The 20426-nt window shown below is 44.7% G+C and overlaps 6 protein-coding genes across 6 annotated transcripts in view; 4 read left to right on the top strand and 2 right to left on the bottom strand.

The window, feature by feature from the left end:
- Window positions 1–43: 43 nt before the first annotated feature.
- Window positions 44–265, bottom strand: PHALS_01215 (uncharacterized protein; the record flags this gene model as incomplete). Its single annotated transcript, XM_024731037.1, has 2 exons — window positions 44–103; window positions 173–265. 2 exons carry the CDS (start codon window positions 263–265, stop codon window positions 44–46), a joined length of 153 nt encoding a protein of 50 aa, XP_024581254.1.
- Window positions 266–1486: 1221 nt separating this feature from the next.
- PHALS_01214 (uncharacterized protein) lies at window positions 1487–1787 on the top strand (the record flags this gene model as incomplete). The annotated part of the gene is made up of 3 exons (XM_024731035.1): window positions 1487–1513; window positions 1574–1659; window positions 1730–1787. The coding sequence occupies 3 exons, from the start codon at window positions 1487–1489 to the stop codon at window positions 1785–1787; spliced, it is 171 nt and encodes a 56-aa protein (XP_024581253.1).
- Window positions 1788–11315: 9528 nt separating this feature from the next.
- On the top strand, window positions 11316–12071 carry PHALS_01213 (NLP-like protein; the record flags this gene model as incomplete). The annotated part of the gene is made up of 1 exon (XM_024731034.1): window positions 11316–12071. The coding sequence occupies one exon, from the start codon at window positions 11316–11318 to the stop codon at window positions 12069–12071; it is 756 nt and encodes a 251-aa protein (XP_024581252.1).
- A 2992-nt stretch (window positions 12072–15063) lies between these two features.
- PHALS_01212 (HISTIDINE AMMONIA-LYASE) lies at window positions 15064–15441 on the top strand (the record flags this gene model as incomplete). The annotated part of the gene is made up of 1 exon (XM_024731033.1): window positions 15064–15441. The coding sequence occupies one exon, from the start codon at window positions 15064–15066 to the stop codon at window positions 15439–15441; it is 378 nt and encodes a 125-aa protein (XP_024581251.1).
- A 47-nt stretch (window positions 15442–15488) lies between these two features.
- PHALS_01211 (Phosphatidylinositol-4-phosphate-5-kinase (Pi-PIPK-D8/GPCR-PIPK/PiGK8)) lies at window positions 15489–18811 on the bottom strand (the record flags this gene model as incomplete). Its single annotated transcript, XM_024731032.1, has 3 exons — window positions 15489–18556; window positions 18614–18718; window positions 18790–18811. 3 exons carry the CDS (start codon window positions 18809–18811, stop codon window positions 15489–15491), a joined length of 3195 nt encoding a protein of 1064 aa, XP_024581250.1.
- A 780-nt stretch (window positions 18812–19591) lies between these two features.
- PHALS_01210 (malate cytoplasmic-like) overlaps window positions 19592–20426 on the top strand; it is a gene marked incomplete at both ends in the record, with an annotated part of 955 nt that continues 120 nt past the window's right edge. Inside the window, 2 exons of the mRNA XM_024731031.1 lie at window positions 19592–19658; window positions 19720–20406. Of these exons, the coding sequence (XP_024581249.1) occupies window positions 19592–19658; window positions 19720–20406 (754 nt within the window). The remainder of the gene's footprint in view (window positions 19659–19719; window positions 20407–20426) is intronic.

Genomic DNA, 20426 nt, shown 5'->3' with positions numbered 1-20426 from the left:
TGGATGACTCGGTGGAGAAGAGACATGGGCCACTATCATCACGCTATTCCTTACATGTAGATTTATGATAAAGATAGAAAAGCAGATGTATAATCATCCAACTCTATAAATCCAAGTAATCGTATTCCAGAAGAATTGGTATTTGATACGTGGGTAACGGTTATAAGGCCACCTTCTGTACGACGTTTAATGTGGAGTCCTTAGGCTCAACCTTCTTGTATGCAAGCTGTACAACACCCCGGCCGAACCTGGTACCCCTTGCCATTGATTTGACGATCGAGTCTACTTTAGCCTGTCCGATGGATATTTGGTTTGCGAAACCAGAGAGAGGAAAAAGCAACGAGTTACTTAATTCGTCCTTTTAATCAAATTCGAATAAGTCGAGTTATTTTGATAAAGAATACCGCTGTTCTACTATTTAAAATAAAAATGATATGTAAAGCATGGTGTGAGGAATTCAGCTCTCGTGTCCCACGGACTTTTTTCATCGATGAATCATATCGCCCTCCTCATTATCAACACTCTAGTACTCCTGTGAAATTCTGGGACGCAATAACTTGATGCTTATGCACCTCATCGAGTACGTACTCCCATAAATTCTTCCCATCAGTTTGTGTAACATAGTCGTACTTGGATCATCCTATGAAGTTTATCCAACTACATGCGCAAGAGTCATAGCATCTTTTGCAAAATCAATCACGTCTTGATTGTGGACTTTTTATCAGAGACTGCATGTTGTGCCATGGTGAGCCCTTTCACGTCTATTCGTGAAGGTCTTTGCTCAAACAGAGAGCAGAGCGAGTGATCTACAGCCATTTCGCCTTCTGATTCTCATCTCAGGCATACCGCCTGAGCCTGGAGCAGCGAAGGGTAAGCTGATCCGTTTTCTCAATGAAAACTGTACCTCTGGTTTTAAATGCTGGCTTAAGTACCAAAGAGTACCGCACTCAGTACGCTCGCTGGGTAAGAATGAAACGATGCCTCACCCATTTCAGCTTCGCAGGCCAAATTTAATTTTATCTAGAGTATCTTATGTCGAGCGGTTTGTTGAATGCATGGCATAACGTGGGCGTTGTGGCGGATGCTTACAAGCTCACGGTCTTGCTGTCAACAGCTCTGTTCAGCCTCGTGGGCCTGCTTACCGGCTAGTGCTCAAACTTTATAAAAGCAATCCTCACTCAATCGCAGAAAGAGCGTTACGGGGGGTTGTTATGCCTTCACGCTTTAGGGTGTAAACATAAAGGGTACGCTTAGTCCTAAGCAGCAACGATGCCAGGGCAATCTTGCCGAAGTGGGCTATCAAACTAAAATGTGTTTTCGAAGCTAGCGTATCCTTTCCAGGGTCTCGATCCGGTGTATCCGCCGACCTACTTTTCGCTTCAGATTGAAGTTAATCACATCTCGCTTATTGCTCGTACGATTATGTCGGCATATCAATTTTCTCCAAGCGTCTCGACGTGTGGTATATTTTAGATAAATAACATTCATGACACGTGCTCCGAGCCACGCTATCGTATAAAGTGAATTACAGGAACCAATTTCGCCCAAAAACGTATTACCTTTTGCCCTGCAGCAGAGGGTATCTCAGGCATGGGAGCTGGTTGAGACACCTCCAAGAGAACCCTTCACAGTTGACGGGATCACAATAGCGGGACCGCGGTATGATTTCAACAAGCCTAAATAGAGCGCATGATGAGTTTGGATTCTCGTTGAGATGCTGAGCGTGTAGATTATTTTTTCAGTCTACGTTTGTAAACGGTTTGATGTGGCATGTTCGCTTCGGTTAATCAAAGTTAGACTTTATATGACCAGGTAGTACACAGTACTTAATAACCTCATGCGTTCGTTATCTGCTTCTAGCAGCGGCTTGTTACTATAACAGCACGGCTCACAGCTAGTTCCTATCCGATACAATGGTATCGACAAGCCCTGTTGACAAAATACTGTTTCTAGGAACAGCGCTGTGCACAGTGTCGCTGACAGCAGCGAGATGAGTCGTCTTACCCAGGCGACCCATACAATTTACAATGCTAGCGATTATCGAAGACGTCTCGTGGTAGACCAATAATGTTCATTCGTACGGACAACCAACACTGCAAAAACTGAACAGGCTGGTCCAAGGTACTACCGTATACGTCGAGGGCTTAACGCTGATACTTTTCACACGGGTGAGCATATGTGCCTACCCACTAAAACCTTTTTGATCCTCTTTAAATGGCGCCCACCAAGCAAATTCTTTTTTTTTGCATGTTAGCTGGCCACCCAATGAGGCATTATATACCTCGTTTATTACTCCTTAATTGAGGTCCTCGCCTTAAGATGAAAGTCATATGGGTCAATACTGTAGTACAGTAAGCCTAATGATGATACATAGCGGCTCAAACGTACAACCGCGCACTTCGACTAAGCGGCATCCGAACTGTTGATCTTTTTGCTTCCCAAATCTATCAAGAAACAGCACATATTACATTTGACCCGTATTCTGTACGTATTACCCGATCAATTGTCGACGTCACTATGGCGTCATGCAACACTTTACGGCTGGGGGGACGCGGAAGTGCATTTGCCACAACATTAAGCCGACCAGGCTTATAGGTTAACCGAACGGTATGATTAGCAAGGAAGTATCCCCATCTCTTTGTTGTAAAAGATACGGTAACAACTTTTTCTGTGCAATGATGTATGATTTCTAAAGACCGCAAGCGGTTAGAGACAAGCTAGGGCACCTCAAGCCTGCCAGGAGCATACTTATTCGCAAGTACCGCCTTGCCGAATCCTTTCTACCACATTTTGTAGGCAAGACTAAAATGAGGTCACACGGTTATGCTAATTGACATCGTTTTGAAGCAAACAACAGGATGAAGCGTCACAGACGATCTTAAAGATCGTTCTTGGGACACATTGGGACCTTTACACAGTCTTGAAGGCCGCTACTTCTGCCTCATCTCAGAACCGTTTCGAACCCTTCAGAAGGGGAATGCAGAGGACTTATGCATAGCCTTGTATTTGTATAAGGTGTTGACCAAGCCACTTTCTCGGGTGCTTTTGGGGCAAAGGCATTGCTTACTCTACAATAACCGTTATCTTTGTGGGTAATGTTTCCCAATGAAGCAACCCAGATAGGGAATTTGGCCGACGCCAAAGCGCCAAAGACACACCTATCTGTAGCTCATTTAAGCGCATGCACTCGAGCATTGCTCGTAAGTGTCCAAAATGGCTCTCCACATCCGACATCCCGCGCTTTGCACGACTATTAAAGGATATGTTGTCGAAAAAGGTCTGAACATAGTGGCCTGAACAGCTGTGCCATCATACAATTGAGCATTGATGGGATATTCTTACAGTCACTGTAGAAAATGCAAACCCTGTGGTATGAATCGAATTACTCGTTGTCTCTCATCAGCAGTCGAGGAATTCTGTCAACCAGGTCAAAAACACTATGCAGAATGCAACCAACCGTGCTATTCCCGTGGATACCCTCGTTTGGAATAGGCGCTTGCCTTAAAATTGTGGATGTATCCAGTTACTACAGGCATACTTGATTTGCCACTTGCCGTAAGCCACTTTGATCCCGAATGTTGTCGCCAAGGGAGGAAATTTTCCCTCTCACCAAACTTGCTTCGTAGTTTTGCTCCTAAGTCAATGACGTCACACTCTTTCCTTGACAAGGGCCATTACCAGGTGACACAGTATAGGTTCCGGAAAACAAGTCAAATTCATAAAAAAATCTCCTTTGAAGAGTAATACGCGGGGTGGGTCTCTTGTGACCACTTCATGATATTCATCAAACAAAATTTTGAAAGGTCCGTAGGATCTTAAGAATAGCTGTTCACTATTCGTAAACAGAACTCTGCAACAGTTCTTTATGCCAAAACGACTTCTCCAGAACAGATGATAACCTCAGCTCCTCTTTCGATCCAGCATGGCTATTTCAGTGAATTTATCCTCTTGCGTTTCCGTGCACACATCACCTCAGCATTCCTCCAACTTTACAAGATCTACTGGTGGTGATGGGTTCTTACAATCTCTAGAACGACCCCGGTCACTTCTTTTACGAGATAATGATTTTTCTAGTCACTTATCCCTGATATATCACTGCCCGCGCAGTGGGACCGTCACACTTAAGTGCTGACTTAGCAGTACTGATAAATCGTGACACGGATGAGTCATCATTCTTGCCTTCAGGGCCCTGTCATCTTATTTTCGACTTGCAAAGGCGCCAACGGACAGAATACGACAGCTTGTCGCCCTCTTGCACACGGGACAAAGCTCCCAGTTGTGACCCTTCCGTCCGACAAGTGATACACGCGAAGGGCCACGATATACTATTGTCCTTTTCATCTCAACAGTGATACACTACAGAGACCGCGCGCTATACGATCCCTTCTTCATGTCTACGTCACATCGACCACGACGTCTTCAAGGTATTATGGAATCCAGTTTGTTCAGTAGGCACAGGCGCAGTGCAGCCTACTGGCTCCGGTGTTTCCCCGCAAGAGGTCTACCAGTCATTTGTGTAACGGGATTTCACGTGCCCCGGTAGAAAGGGTGTAGGTCGCACAATGGTGTGGTTACACTAAATCAAGAAGGTAATGTGTGGCTGGAACAACCAACAGCTATATATATAATTAGGTTTTCTATGTAGATAAGAAAAATAATATAGATTTAGCGATCGGCGGCTTTGCCGCAAATAAAATCGAAAATTACAGTTTACATTGTAAGCGGAGAATAATTATACCTCGGGTTAAGGCCAAAATTACTCTTGGAGAAAGCGGATTGCAATCATCTACATTTGTACTGGTTTTAAGTATAGAGTGAAGGTCACCGACCTTAACCAGGCTTGATCTGAGTGAAAGAGCCACGGCAGCCCCGATGCACTTGGTAGCATTTGTAGTCACTCTACACCTGAGTCTTTACGACTGACCCTCTGTGCGGATTGGGCAGTTCTCTTATCTGCTTCAACGCATGCAGGACGGGATCAAGAAGCTGATGCCTCCGATTGGCCCTGAGGGCGTGCAACACCTCGCTTCACAAGGAGTTGAAGCGATCAGCGCGCACATAGAGGTATTTTCAAGCTATGGAAATGCTCTGTCTTAGCAACCACAGTAGCAGATGACGGCGTTGACAGCGTTCATGATGCCAGAATGACTCTTCCCGACCCAAATCGCTCATGGTGTGTGTTAAGTCTTTCGAGGGCAAGGATGGAGAGAATATTCTGCTTTGGGTGAGAGAAGTCGAGATGGCCATGGCGTCTGTCATGCTTCGGACCGAACAACAGCGCATGGCGCTAGCTATCTCCAAGTTCAGGGGTATAGCGCTTGAATGGGCACTGACGTTCGGCGCTTTGGTCGAAGCGGCGTCTCCTTAGCTGAGGCTTCCACGAGTGTTCTCACCGCCTAACCAGGCATATCGCGTTTCCTTGCCACCCGACAGGGCAAGAAGGAGCTGGTGGACTTTCCAAGAGTTGCGTACTCTTATTGCATGCATGGTAGCTGATCCTATTCCTGAGGCGGCCACATTTATCGTCTTCATGGAGGGCCTTCGCACTGGTGTGGCCAGAATCAAGGTCTTCCGTGTATACCCATTTTTTTATGAAGCAGGTAATGTGGCATTGAATGCCAAATTCAAATTCAAGACTTAGCTGGAATGCACACTCTAGCAGCTCAGCGAGCGGGCCTGAACCGATAGATCTTAGCTATGCAGAGTACGAGGAGGCAGAACTCCGAATACCCGGTGGTGTTTTGTCTGTGTAAACACCCGTCACCTTCGGATTGGTTGTCCCCTGCACAAGGCGTGTCAAGGCTTATCATATCAACGTTTTGCTTCTAATTAGTCTGGCTTGTCGCGGAGATACAACAACACCCAGTAGACGCGGGGCAAGTTCTGTTGAACCTCAAGGAAGAAAAGGTCAGCAGGGCCTAGCCCCGAAGAGCTCCGCAAGAATGAGGTCATAGCTTGAATCCAAGTCTGAGACTAAGCAGCATTCCACGCTATCGAGGTTAAGAGCCCTGACACTGCGGTTCACCGGATCCTTCGGCAACGTGACACATGTCCCCATTGCTAAGCGAACAGTGACGATGTCACTTAACTGCGCCTTTTGCGCCTCAGCATACAGCTGACTTCCTTCTATCGTGTAGCGTCGAGCATAATTGCCCGACGCCCCGGGGTCGATCAGGATCTTCCTTGGCTTTTCAAAGCCCTTTACGGTCAATTCCACGACCAGCAAGCCCGGCTTGCAGACATGTTCCGTGTTCAAGAGCAGTACGACATGGCGGGAACACCATGAGCCATGGATCGACTGGAGGTCGAAGACCTTGAACACTACGCGCATGTCTCCTGGCGGAGCTTTGGTGAGCCATGAACCCACCTCTATCAGGAGGCAAAACCCTTATTGGACTGAGACGGTCAACGTGCTGGATTTCAAGGTTTTCGAGTTGGTGAAAACCGAAGGTGTATCGGACAGGGCTCCCGAGCATGACTTGTAGACTGAGCAAAGAGTGGTACGTTACCCACTGAGTGCTGCTCAAATTTCAAAGCAAATGCTGCATGCCATGCGTGGCGTGGTCGGCCAAGGGCTGAGGCATCGAGGGCGAGGCCCAAGTGATTCACATGGAGTGGCACGTAATCCAATGAGCACTGCTCAAGTTCTAAAGCAGTCGCTGCATGCCACGAGTTGCATGGTCGGACCAGGCCTGAGGCATCTTGGGCAAGGTCCTTCAGATGCGCTTGAAGTTACACGTTATCCACTGGACGAAGACTGTGGGGCTGGCAGTTTTTCTTTGGATGTCGTTAATAGCATCAAGGATTGTTCTGGAGAACATTCTTTTTAGGAATCGATGTCTGTGCCGGAATGATGGCAGCGTTCAGCATATTGTGAGCGTGAACGATACGCGACTTGCCATTTGGTTTCCGGACACAAAATGTGGGTGTCGAATGGGGAGACTTGCTATCACGCACCATTCTTGTGTTGTGAACCGCACGGAAGATGGCGTCATTGTCGTCGCACTGCTCCTCGGGCAGGGGCCATTGGCGTGTTACGCAGAATTTGGTTCCCGGAACTAGGTCGATCTCATGACACACACCTCGGTCCGGAGGTAGGACCGACGGTGAGTCTTTGGAGCCGACGCCCTGAAATTCCTTCATCAAAAGATAGTACGAATCCGCTGGTTCCACTTTGTGCACTCAGCGCCCTTTTGGTGTCCTCCAGGATAGTTCCATCCAGAAGCGATGACGAGTTGATCTCCACTGCTGGTCGTATAATGACCACTTCGGTTAAGTAGCCTGCCTTCAAGGCACCATTAAACTCTTCGAGAGACATTTCGTCCAGCTCAAGAAGAGCATTCAACGCAGGAAAAGCCCCGAGGGTGACGTCGTCGTCTTCCTCCGCCGTCGTACCGTTGACGTGGGTGTATAACTGTATGCTGTCGTCTAAGGTAGGCACATCCTGGGTCAGGGTCGACGTCCGGCGTCTTGCAGATAACATGCGGCGTCGCCGTCGCCTATCCGCAGAGGTTGTATGTCTGGGTGAGACCAGTGGGGACACGCACTCAGCGTCGTCCGCGTTAGCCCCACTTTCTGCTGCACAGGAGTTGGTTGGCTGTACAAAGTACATCGCACTCGACTTGGTCGATGGGTATTACCAAATGCTCATAAGAGCGAGTGATATTCAGCTGAAAGCGGTGAGGCTGAGCGGCATTCTCTAGGAGTGGCTGGTGATGCCCAAGGACTGTCAAATGCACCAGCAACATTTAATCGTCTTGTGATGCATTTTTTCAGGCCCGACCGGGCGTATGCACAGACTTACTTCGACGACATCGTGGTCCACAGTCGTGCAGAACACGGAAGGACGGATGTAGAGAGCCACATCGTCCATTTAAAAGCGGTGTTCAAGTGTATGCGCACGAATAAGCTGTACGCTGATGTAGACAAGTGCATCTTCGACGCCGAAGAAACCCCTTTTTAGGGCGCTTCCCGCTAAGGTTGAGGCTATTGATGACTGGCCTGTTCCAAAGAACAAAAGGACTGACGCAAGTGGCTTGGCTTTGCCAACTACTTGCAAAGTATAGCACAAAATTATGCGAAAATGGCACGACCATTGTCGAATCTCCTTAAGAAGGATGCGGAATGGTGTTAAGACACCAAGCATCGAGAGGCTTTCGACGGGGTCGAAGACAGCCTCCCTCATGCACCAGTTCTGGCGTAGCCAGGCACGGGTCGTCCTCTCAGTGCCGTCTGTGACGTTTTCGACTTTGCCATCGGCTGAGCACTACTGCAAGCAGACGCCGAGAGGCGAGATCGGGTGATCAAGTCCAAATCTCAGCCCAAGGCTGCAGAGAAATCTACCCAGTTCACGACAAGGAATTATTTGCGATGAAGTATGCACTTGTTATGTTCAGGGTTCATTTGCTCGGCTCCAGGCTGTTCGTGATCTACACAGATCGTGCACTGTGACTCAGTCGCATCACCTCTCGCAGAGAATGGCCAGGTGGCTTTTCTTCATCGCAGAATATAACTTCGGGTGAAGTATAAGCCAGGAAAGCAGAATGTTTTGGCTGATGCGTTGTCGCGCAGACCAGATTATGAGCTGCTCATGTCACGACGGTGACACCGTCAGTGACGTACCAGATCTGCGCCGCATACGCGGGTGATGATTGTGCGTAGCGCTGCTACGGGCTCTCGGGATCATGGGGGTTTGGAGACTCGGATAAGAAATCGTCGTCATGACTGCGTGCGCGGTTGCACCGATATTCATTAAGAAATATGGTTTATAGCGCTGACTCGATGGATACGCCACGAATTGTGGTTCCTCACGAAGAGGATTTGAAGTACCGTATCCGCTAAAAGACCAAAGACATCCCACTCAGTGGTCGTCTCGGTCGTGAGAAGGCCTATAGCTCTGTGAGTTGTCACTACTGGTGGCCCAAACTGTACAGATGGATGAGCACATATGTGCGCTCGTGTGAGGCGTGTGAAAGGGCGACCCCCCCTCCGAATGCAGCGGCGTCGATATCCAGTTTGCCGGTACCCTTCGGGTGCTGGCAGTCCATGAATATTGATTTTGTGTTTGGCCTACTGAAGGACTCGGCGGGCAAAACGGGTGTCGTGATCTTCGTCAACCTTTTGAGCAAGATGGCTCATCTTGCGGCGGTACCGGACACCATCGACGGTGTCGGTATAGCGACGCTGTTTGTGGATCTTGCCTTTCGACGACATGGACTCCCGGAGTCAATTGTCTCTGACAGAGACCCATGCTTCACTGGGAAGTTTTGGTCGACGATTTTAAGGTGCTGGACACCAAGCTATATATGTCAACAGCAGACCATCCGCAGACCGATGGTCAAACTGAGCGCGTAAATCGCATCGTCGAGGACGTCCTTCGCAGCGTCTGCGCTGAGACTCCGAGGCGCTGGAGCGTTATGCTGCCACTCGGAGAGTTCGCTCTGAACAATGCAGTGCCTTCGTTTACCGGCTACCCGCTATTCTACGTGAACGGGCTCGTTAATCCTCGCGTCTCGCTGACGTCATCATCCCATGGTTCAGGGCTTGGTGGGGGAGATATAGCCAAGCAGCTAGCTGATGTCAGCCCTCTAACAATTCGTAAAGAAGTCGATGATTCCTGTCTACCAAACTGAGTGTCTTACGACACGTTTCGCGATGCGATGGTGGCTGAACGCCAAGACATGCAGAAAGAATATGCTGACGGAAGAGGCAGAGAAATGTTAAAACTTTGAGGTCGGAGACGTGGTTTTATTAATTGCTAAAAATCTTCCTACTAGGGCACGTGAAATTCCGTTAAAATTTGCCCTTGGGAGCCCAGTCCATCGTACCTCATAGCCAAGAGCGAAGGGAACACTAGCCGCAAATGTTTTTTAGCACTACCTCATGTGAAACTTATGCGAGTGTTACGGGGCTGCTCATCAGCAATAAGGCTCATTTTTTATCTCCTCAGCATGGCTGAGGTCCATCACCCTAGTGCCTTCAGAGAGTTCTTTCTTCCAGTACTCCACGCAGAGGATTTTTCGGCTCGAAGAGCCCGATTTAACAAACGCACAGCAGTCGGGCTCGTACCTTCCGACCAAAAGCTGAACCGAGAGCCTCTAGCGTAATTAAGTCATCAGATTGCTTTGCTATCTCACAGAGTTACATATTTAGGATCAGTTTCAATCAGACAAATGCTAAATGTATACGATTTATCATGTTTCAAAACTGTCTTTCTTCATTAGCGGACGGCTAGTAAACTTGGACCTCTCCTTTACGAAATCTCATCACCTTCAAGAATACCGATTCGTTGGTACTTATGAATATCCAATTCGCAATGTGAATTTTACAATATTGACTCATTGTACTTACCTCGATATAACTTAGTACTGAGTTTCGCTATTCATTTTTATAGCGTCATATAAGGCTAACTCAAAATATTACGAATCACTTATACAATTTAGAATTATGTACTGCATTATGCTACCACATGCCTGGAGCTCCATTGTCACACATTGCATAAAAGTAAATTGTACATGCACGGCATAATGTAGTAACGTATACCCGGTTCGTATCCCATAACGTATGTCTGTACGATGTTTTCCAAGATCCGGTTAACTACTCTTAGAAAGGCTACTTTTAGACTCATGAATCAGTGTATATTATTACTTTGTAGCCCGAATTAAACTCACAACTTACCCAGATAGTCGGAAGGTTTACGAGTTTTCTAATTAGCAAATTGAGACGACCCTACAACTGAAATTCAGTTTGCTGAAGACTCTTTCTTACAGACAAATATCAACAATTTGACATGTCTATCGTTAAAGGAAGATTAATAAAAGTTGCTAGAGCACTATCTTTTGTGCACCTACAGATTTTTTCGCAGTATGGTCAGACAAGTGTCCTGCTATATCTTATGTCATAAAAATTATTCCAACTGGGTACAGCACTCGATATATCTAGCCGATATATATTAAATTTAACGGTTGAATGTTCCTTTCTATTCTTCTTCGCATATTACTATCAACAGATAATGTCTTTCAAATTTTCCCAGATGATACTATTCTTTCAAAAATAGACGCACTTTGACGCTGACTTTATCAATTAAACTGCGAAAAAGAATGAGAGTCAGTATGTCAAGGTGATTAGGTTATAAAGAGATTCGGTCTTCAGAGGCAGCTCTAAGCATCAACATTTGGCAAATATCTCTCATGATTAGAAATCATACTCTAATATTTTGTGCCACTTTCTACTTGCGGGACAAAATTAGTTGCATAAAGTGAGTTAACCACCTGCGTAGACCCCCACACGACCAACTCACACTTTCTTCTGTCAATATGAAAGTACAAGCCTTCGCTGTGGTACTTTTCGCCTCACTGTTTGTTTGTGCTACGTGTGTGCATCCTGACAAGATCGAGCCATTTCCTCAGCCCATACCGACATGTGCCACACAAAAACTTGCTCTCAAGTACAAACCTCTTCTGTATACATCGATGGTCGTCTGTGTTCCATATGCTGCCGTAGATGCTGATGGAGAGGTCAGTGATGGATTGAAGGGTAGTAATGGAAACGATGGATGCACGTATGCTCGCCATGGCTCTCAAATCTATGGTCGTATAGGGTCGTACGAAAATCTCTCGGCTATCATGTACGCATGGTACTTTCCAAAACGTTTTTGGCTTGGATTCCCGATACAACGTCACGACTGGAAAAGTGTTGTAGTGTGGCTTAATGACTTGAAATCAATGACTCCCACGATTGTAGCGGTCTCCATGGCCAAGTCCGATACTCGTTATAAAACAGTTACGAAATTGGATTTGAATGATTTTGCCAGACTCCAAGTAGGATCCAACGTTGTAATCTCCAACACATCCCTTCGATTTGAATATTTTGAATTTGGTCTGCGCTCGTCGAATATACGACTCACTGGTCATAATGGTCAATACCAGAAATTGATCTTGTGGGATCAACTCACAGATCCGGCTCGTGATGCTCTTAATGAAGACAGTAACTTTGGATCAGCCGTGGTCCCGTTTAATGACAACCAATTCAAGGATCATCTACAGGAGGCATATCCACTAGAGAAGGTTTAAATGGGTTTGACGAGACACCAAGAGTGACAGTGTGCGCTTCACTTCAGCAATTGGTCTGATCAAATTCTGATATGAAATGGATCCGGCGCTAGTCAGATAGACTCGTGGGCCTTTTTGCATGTCAGGTAGTTGTATCAGAAGCGTTTAATAATTAACGTGGGATTCCGATGCTTGTACGACTGTAAGATCAATAATTTAGCTGTCAATCCAATATCAAACACTGTCAAAGTTGTTTTGAATGCACAGTACTAAACTACGCCATAGAATGTGTACTCATCGTAAGCAATTAACATGGTCCGACACAGTACCATGTCAATGATAGCCCAATGTCTACATTTTAAGACGATAAGCAAACACTTTTAATATGGACAGCATCACTGGCAATGACACTTTCTCTCTCAATTTTCAAAGGACGTGCGTGATGTGATATCCACTTTTTGAGATATCGATTAGTTTAAGCTGATTCCTACACAATCTTCTGAACCATCTTTGCCAAATAAATAGTATGTCGATCTGTTTCGGTGAATAGCTCACGTTTTTTACGTAATCAGACTTAAAATATGCAAACTATGGCAATCAATATGCTTTACAGCATGTAAATACCATTTATTACAATTCTGAGTTACGTTATTATTTTTCTCACACGGCAAATACTTTGAAGCAGCCATTCGGATTTGTCAATTGGCTTCTGCAATCTCAAGATTTGTTGCTCTGCAAACGATACGAAGACGTATCACTTAAAACAAAGATATATGATCAGTCTCTGGATATCCATGAAAATCAAGATTGGGCACTTCCGTTTGTTCTGACTTTGCAGTCAAACGAATAGATACGTAAAAAAGACAAGACCTCAGCAGCACTTCTAGTGCCTTAAGTGCAACGATTACAGAAGCAAGTATGATTTTTGACCAGGTTTTTGAGTGGACTATCGCAGCTTCTGCCACATTGTGTGTGTCACGCAACGATGAGACCTCACAGAACTTGAAATTTACGGGTTTCGTAAACGTAAGGTTTCAAGCCAACGTGATTTTCTAAGGTTACATGAGCATACAAATTTTTTGCCCATATAACATGTGCCAAGAAAGACTTGCGGGCCGCAATGTATTTGCAGCAAATAACGTTAGACTGGAAGGATACCTATTAATAAAGCTTACATTTACGATAAGAGAATAGCAAATCCTGATACTATGCTATCCATATTTCGTGGTTTCGATAAAATGCTTTAGCGTGCTTTGTTGGCCCGGTAAGCCATTTTGAGCTTTATATTTGAAAAGAGAGGAGTTTGGACGATGTTGTCATTATGTATGAGTGCATGCAATTACCGTAAAATGCTTCATAACGTTCGCCTGTATAAGTGCTTAGTGTAGTAAATTACACCTTCCCGTCATAAACATATAGATATCAATATCTTCCCCATTGTTAATATTTAGCATTGAATAAATCTGTATACACATTGAAGAACGAAGCTCAAATCAAGACATCATGATAAAGCATCATGATCAAATGCGGGTATGGGTGAGGGTGAGCGACTCCGGAAAAGAGAGGTGCGTGAGGCACAGCGGTTACTGATACCACGCTATACAGTGTATGGCTTTTCATTTGTAGACCGCAACTCAGACATTTAAGTATTGAATTAGCTAGACCGTACATATATCGTTTATCACTTTTATTTTTTTGACGAAATATTCACCGAGTAATTTGAGAGCAGTGCTAACGTAGATTGGCCAGTGTATCTATCCTGAAAAGGCTCCCATAAGTGGTCTGACCTGGCCAGCTATTCGCACACGTATAGCGCAAAATATGCCGAAATGGCACGACACCCCCCTATTTTTAATGGTAGAAGGGTGTGGCACAAAAGGTGATCATGAAAGCCGCGAAAGAAATTCTCACGCGTGCAAATATTCTGGCTTCTCCAAAACTTTGTTTGCTACTTTGTGTCACCCGTGAAGATATGGACTTAAACATATGCTGTGCTTCACGACAGTGGAGATCAACGCGTAATCGCATTTGGGTCTCGATGGCTAAAAAAGGGAACCCACCTTGTCGATGACAACGAGCATTTTACCAGGAAGTATTGCTTTGTTAGGATCGTAGTGCATAGGCTTGTCTCGCAATTGGTTTTGCCAATTACGGATAATAAGTCATTGCCTCACAGCGACTCGTCCAAAACCTCGTACAAAATCAGCAGTCTACTAGATGCAACGAGTTGGCCGTGTACATTACACAGAGAAGGCTCCAGCTCTACGAGTCCGCGTAGACTAACGTTCAGGCAATCAGCTCGTACGCTTCATCTAAAAGCGAAACCGAGAGCCTCTTAACTTACAATAAAAATATGATTTTACTAATCATTGTGTGTAGCTCTCATACGATGGCCTATCTTTACTCCACACCAGAACTAGTCATGATACTTTAACATTTACTTTGGTTTGGCTTAAGTGTCTTGATTTGGTATGTACAAATACGGTACTACAGTACTCCCAAAACAATTGTCAGAGCCAAGCTCAAAGGTGCTGGGTCTTGTGCGCTCGGAAATAGTGATCAACAACCGCAGATATCAGTATTCTGCACGATAGCAGAGTAATTTACGACAGTTGGCTACAACTGTCACGCAATGCTTATATCATCTGCTTGCCACACTGATTAGTAGTTATGCCATTCTTGATATTGAGCACAGCAGCATCTTGTACCTGAATAGATCTGAATAGATCTTAGTGTTGCGTCCCAGGGACAATTTTAGATCATCCCATCCCCATCTGTATATTAACGCTAGCTCTTCGCAGTGGTGGATACAGATTTGCCCAATTATATCTTTGAAGTTATAAAACAGTAACTCGCTTGGTAATAATTACCCATTACGTCTGAGATTTTTAGCTAAGTTCATAATACTATGTGACTGCCGGCCAAGAAGCACGATAACCGCCGGATCCATCGACAATCGTCTCGCTGTTCCCGATATTCTTTTTTTTTATTCAATGACTTAAAAACCACCAACATGAGCATTCTACACAAGACGCGGTCGTCTGCGGATCACCAGGAGGCAGCGAATCAGTTTGATGTAAACGACGATGTCATTCTGACATCGAATGATGGCGCAGACGACACCATCACCATTATGGTTCATCTGCGAGACAAGATTATTCCCATTCACTGTGGTTTCGGTACACAACAGGTCATTTGGCTTGGTTACGTAGCCATTGCTCGCTATGTTGAGGATGCTGATGGTATTGAAGGTGGTAGTCAAGGATGGCTACATTTAGGAAATCCAGCAAAAATCATGCGGGATGGCAAGCAGGAGCTTACATTTACAGATATAATTTGTGACGTGCTACATGATCGAAATCATGTGTATGTTTCCACGTCGTTAGGATAAGATAAATTAATACATGACAAAAGCACTAATTCTACTATTGATATCATCTAAGCTGAAAATGTGGCAGCACTTGCTGTTCCTCTCTCCGGAAAAGTTGGGGTACACACGAATCGGTAATCGCGGGGACTAGTTAAATCTAAATGTCCAAGTTGACCAAGTCGATTGCTGCTATGACAATTTTTATCGTTTTTGTTGTGACTACTAGCGTCTGTATCGGAGCTGGATGTATACCCGATGTTGATTGCGCGTTGGTTACCTGAGAAATCGGACGAAGAACGTGGTGACGGAGTGAGTGGAGCCAAACTTCGATGTCGGTGAAATGGGACATTTTCATTTGCAGTTGAATATATCATTGGAAGTGTGGCTGGATATGCCATCATTAAGCCACCAGATAGTCGTCCAACTCCGTTATGGTTTAAATTTTCGCATGAACGTCCAGAATAAGCACAAGCGCCTGTTGTAGTGGGTAGTGAGGGAGAATCGGTTCGTGACCGAATGCGTATATTTGGTGACATAATCGAATTTGTGATCGATTCAATAGGTGCAGAAGGTTGACTGGAAAGAGTCACTGCGCTTCCATCCAGAGACGCTAACATAGTGCTTAATGTTCGACTCGATTCGACTAATTGAGCATTTCGTTGATTTTGAAGCTGAAGTTGTGTTAAGGATACACTATCACGAGGATCACGCATTTGCAAAGCAGCAGCATCGTATATGAGCTCCTTTACCACACGTTCTTGGAATCGATCTGCATACTGACGCGGATTAACAACAGAAATACCATGTCGATCTTGCATCAAAATGTAAACGCGAATAAAATGTTCAACGCGTTTGCGAAAGTTCCATTGCTGGAGCATATCAATGAGGCCAAGATAGTACAATCCAGGACCATGCACTTCGTCGACACTCATACCTCGATGCGCACCTTGGTGCACTGGCTTTTGAAGATCCTTCAATTCCATACCGGGGCCTCTATCGACTCGGTTTCCTCCACTGCTACTACGATTACGGATAAAACTAGAATTTGTGCTAGAACTGTAAAATTCACTGCTTTGACTCCGCCCACTGCGTGTAGAAACACGAAATCGACTGCTCATGCTACCAAAACTGTCAAATCGTGGAGACTCGAAGCAATCAGCGGAAGAATAGTGCGATACATTAAAACTCCGATGATGAATGCCAACGAGCAGACTATAGTCAATACAATTAATACGACAAAGAAATTCGGAATCAGCTGTCAATTGAATGGCAACGGAACGTGCTGTGGCATACGGCAAAGCCATGTGACGATTCCAATTTAGATCTTTTCCTACTTGATCATATTGGTGATTCATGTTGCCTTCTCTACGAACATTGCAACGCTGGTCATGGCTACCTCCGACTGTATACTCAGCATTACAAAATTTACACGTAGCAATTGTTCCGGTTGGTTTTCGACCTTCTAATCGACCAACCCATGAGCCTTTTAAGTCAAAACGCTCGTGAATTTGCTGTGATGTGGCAAAAACGCTCTGCATGACAACAAAAAAGACCGTCTTGCCATACATCGTGAGACCATGACATCCAAAAAAGCGCGTGATAAAGGTGTTCGGATTTTGTTTCATAAAAGTATAATATGCAGGCAAAATTCCGAGAAAAAACTTGAGTTCTTCTTTTGAAAGCGTTTTTACCACGTATTTGCGATCTTGAGTAAAGTAGAAAAATGCACCACTTTTCCCTTCACTCACTTGTTCTTTTGTTGTCTGTTGCAATGAGTTTCGGTAGCTTGCACTCGAAACTTTAGCTTCTTCGCGAAGACGTCGAAAGACATGAGGTGCAAAATCTTTGAATACAACGCCATCCGTTCGTGGACCGATTGAGCGATTGTCATTGCGATTCTCGAGAATTAGTTCTTCAATTTGTGTATAACTCTCTTTTCGGTCACAATAATCGTCTTGAGTTGAACATATATTTATTTTTTCTTCTTCCAACGAGGCGTCGGAGAGTGAAATTGATCGTAACGATGAGTCCGCAGACGCGCGTGCTTGACGTTCAGCGCGATCAACACTTTGACAAATTCCTTTTGTAGTGTTTGTGAGAATTTCATGTCGAAGTGCCCAATTGATATTGTCATCCCAATTTCCATCTTGCATAGGCAGATCAACTGTTCCGTTTTTACGAAAGTGCTCTAGGATGCGAAGAATGTTAGACGTTCTGGTCCAAATAAGAGCATGTACCATTCCTTTTGCAAGCAATAGACAAGATAATAGATGCCATACTCGACACTTCATACCGCCATTGCTGTCCAAGTTCGAATGAGGTAACAAAGTAAAAACCGCATAACACGCTAATACTAATGTCCAATATCCAAAATAACAGCCCACATAGTACTTCAAATGACGCTGAATACGTTTTCGTGTTCGAAATGTGTCAGGAAGGCCCTTTACAAAAGTATTCCACGTGCGAATAATTGCAATGAGTGACGTGCAATACACAACAATAATGTACAGGGCGAAAAAAATCCCAGCCGTTAAAGCGTTCTTCGAGCTATCTTTATCCAGAAAATGAGAGGAGCTCGAGCTCAAAGCGCTTTGTCCATTAGAATTTAGCCAACAGAAGCTAAAGAGCGCGTACTGTGTGTCGAAATGTGATATGACGGCACAAATGATACTCCAGAGTCCACCATAAATGTGATATTTAGTCATTTGACCTTTTGAAGCTGAAAATGGATTTTTCAGAGCCAGAAGAAGATCGATTGCAAATATGAGCATATATGTCTCTTGACCAGTGAGAAAGAAGTCGACAATGATACTCATATCGGTACACTTTACGGAGCTAGACGTTTGATCTATCAAATATAAGAATTGATAAATTGCGCCATACATACTCATACCAAACATAATTCCCGCAGGATGCTGTCGTAGTGCCAATACCCGCCAATATGTGCCCACAACGTAAAAGCAGCCGATTAAAGAAGCTACTGATGTAATTATTGGGAGCAATGTACTCCCCTTGGGACAATGTTCTCTTCCAAGAGATGACATACTTTCATCAGCCATTACTAGGGTCATTAATCTCGAGATATATGATGACAAATGGATGACAATCGTGCAATAAATTGAAAAATTTAGGTACCCTGAAACAGTAAAATTATCAGCAACACGAAGAAAGAGAAAGAGGACAAAAACATTACCAGAGAGCAAAGTCTCGGGTGGTGGAGGTGAGAAGCAAGAGTCTTCTTTTTGCTTCTCAGCGGCTCCTTTAGAGATGTTTCGTCCCAAACACAGGGAGCAGGCGCCTTGAACGAATTGGCGTTTGTTGCCACATTTTCTAAGAGAGCGTCGAGCCGTTACGAGGCTTTTCTTCCACCGTTTGTCGCTGCACTTTGCATGGCACTTTAGTGTAGAATCATACTGACTGACTCTAAACGGCCCTTGGCGTAGGGCTCGGAATGCATATTGAAGTTTGCTTTTTACAGTATCCGTTGCCCAATAATATACAATAAAGGACAGGTCAGTTTTTATTCTATAGAGCTTACACCTTTTTAATTCATATCGCAATAATATTTGTACAATATATAACTGAAATGTTCAATCAGCTCAAATTTTAGTTGAGAAACTAGCCGATTATTGGTGTTTTATGACTATCTGAGCTCTCTTTCTTCTCAAACTGCGTGTATACGCGTAGAGTTCTGAAGCCAGTATACGTCCTCAAGATAAATTGACATGAAAGCGTCTGTGTGCGTAACCTGGCTGCATTGCTTACTTAAGGTCTTTGCGGCTACTTAAGACATTAGCTTACATACTCTGCAGGAAAGATAATCATCTAATAAGACCAAGAGTTCATGGCAATCGTCGATTTGTTATAAATTGACGCTTATGCGTGAGAGTCACATACTATATGCAATATCGTTCATAACGCTAGCCATTTATTAGTTCATTGCGCTACCTTTGTACGTGATTTGACGTCTCATTTGTACAGTGTACGACAATGCAGATTTCGAGTATAGACACTATTTCAAATAATGCTCTAAATTTTAATGCTCCTTTCAAAGATCGTTGATCTTTGAACGTAACAATCATTTCACCACATCAGAATCAAGGCAGACCGATCTTTCCCTCACTTTCGAATATCCAAGTTCAACACGAAGCACCAACACTCTTCCATTGTCATGACTACTTATAAGATTGTCGTCTCCGGTGCAGCTGGTCAGATTGCGTACTCGTTGTTACCTCTCAGTATGTCAATGTACCATTAGCTATGTAAAAATTTCGTTGTCTAATGCCTTGCCTCCTACAGTTTGCATTGGCCAGGTGTTTGGACCAAACCAACGAGTTGAGCTGCGTCTTCTCGACATTCCATCGGCCCAGAATGCACTCGAAGGTGTTAAAATGGAGTTACAGGATTGCGCTTTTAATCTAGTAGATGCTATCATCCCTACGTCCGACTTAGAGGTAGCATTCAATGATGTGAATGTTGCCATTCTCGTCGGTGGTTTCCCACGACAGCAAGGTGTGCAACGCAAAGATTTAATTGAAAAAAACGTTGCTATCTTCAAGGCTCAAGGTGCCGCGATTGAGAAATTTGCCAATCGCGATGTCAAAGTGCTAGTTGTTGCGAACCCTGCCAATACAAATTGCCTTATTGCCATGGAAAATGCGCCCAGTATACCACGCAACAATTTTTCTGCACTCACGCGTCTAGATCACGAGCGTTTACGCTCGTTTCTCGTAGAAAAAGTCAACGAGACACAGAGCGCAAAAGTGACGTCCAAAGACGTAAAAAAGGTCGTGATTTGGGGTAATCACTCAAGCACTCAAGTACCTGATGTCACTAATGCTACAGTGAAGGGCGCACCATTTGATAAAATCGTGTCAGACAAGGAATGGATTGAAAAAAAACTCGTGAAAGATGTTCAGGAGCGTGGTGCAGCTATCATCAAAGCTCGCAAGCTTTCGAGTGCCATGTCCGCCGCTGCTGCCATTGGTGCTCATATGCGTGACTGG

Source organism: Plasmopara halstedii (assembly GCF_900000015.1).
Source record: "Plasmopara halstedii genome assembly, contig: Scaffold_1343, whole genome shotgun sequence".
NCBI classification, from domain to species: domain Eukaryota; phylum Oomycota; class Peronosporomycetes; order Peronosporales; family Peronosporaceae; genus Plasmopara; species Plasmopara halstedii.
This window is presented reverse-complemented; position numbering and strand designations above follow the sequence as displayed.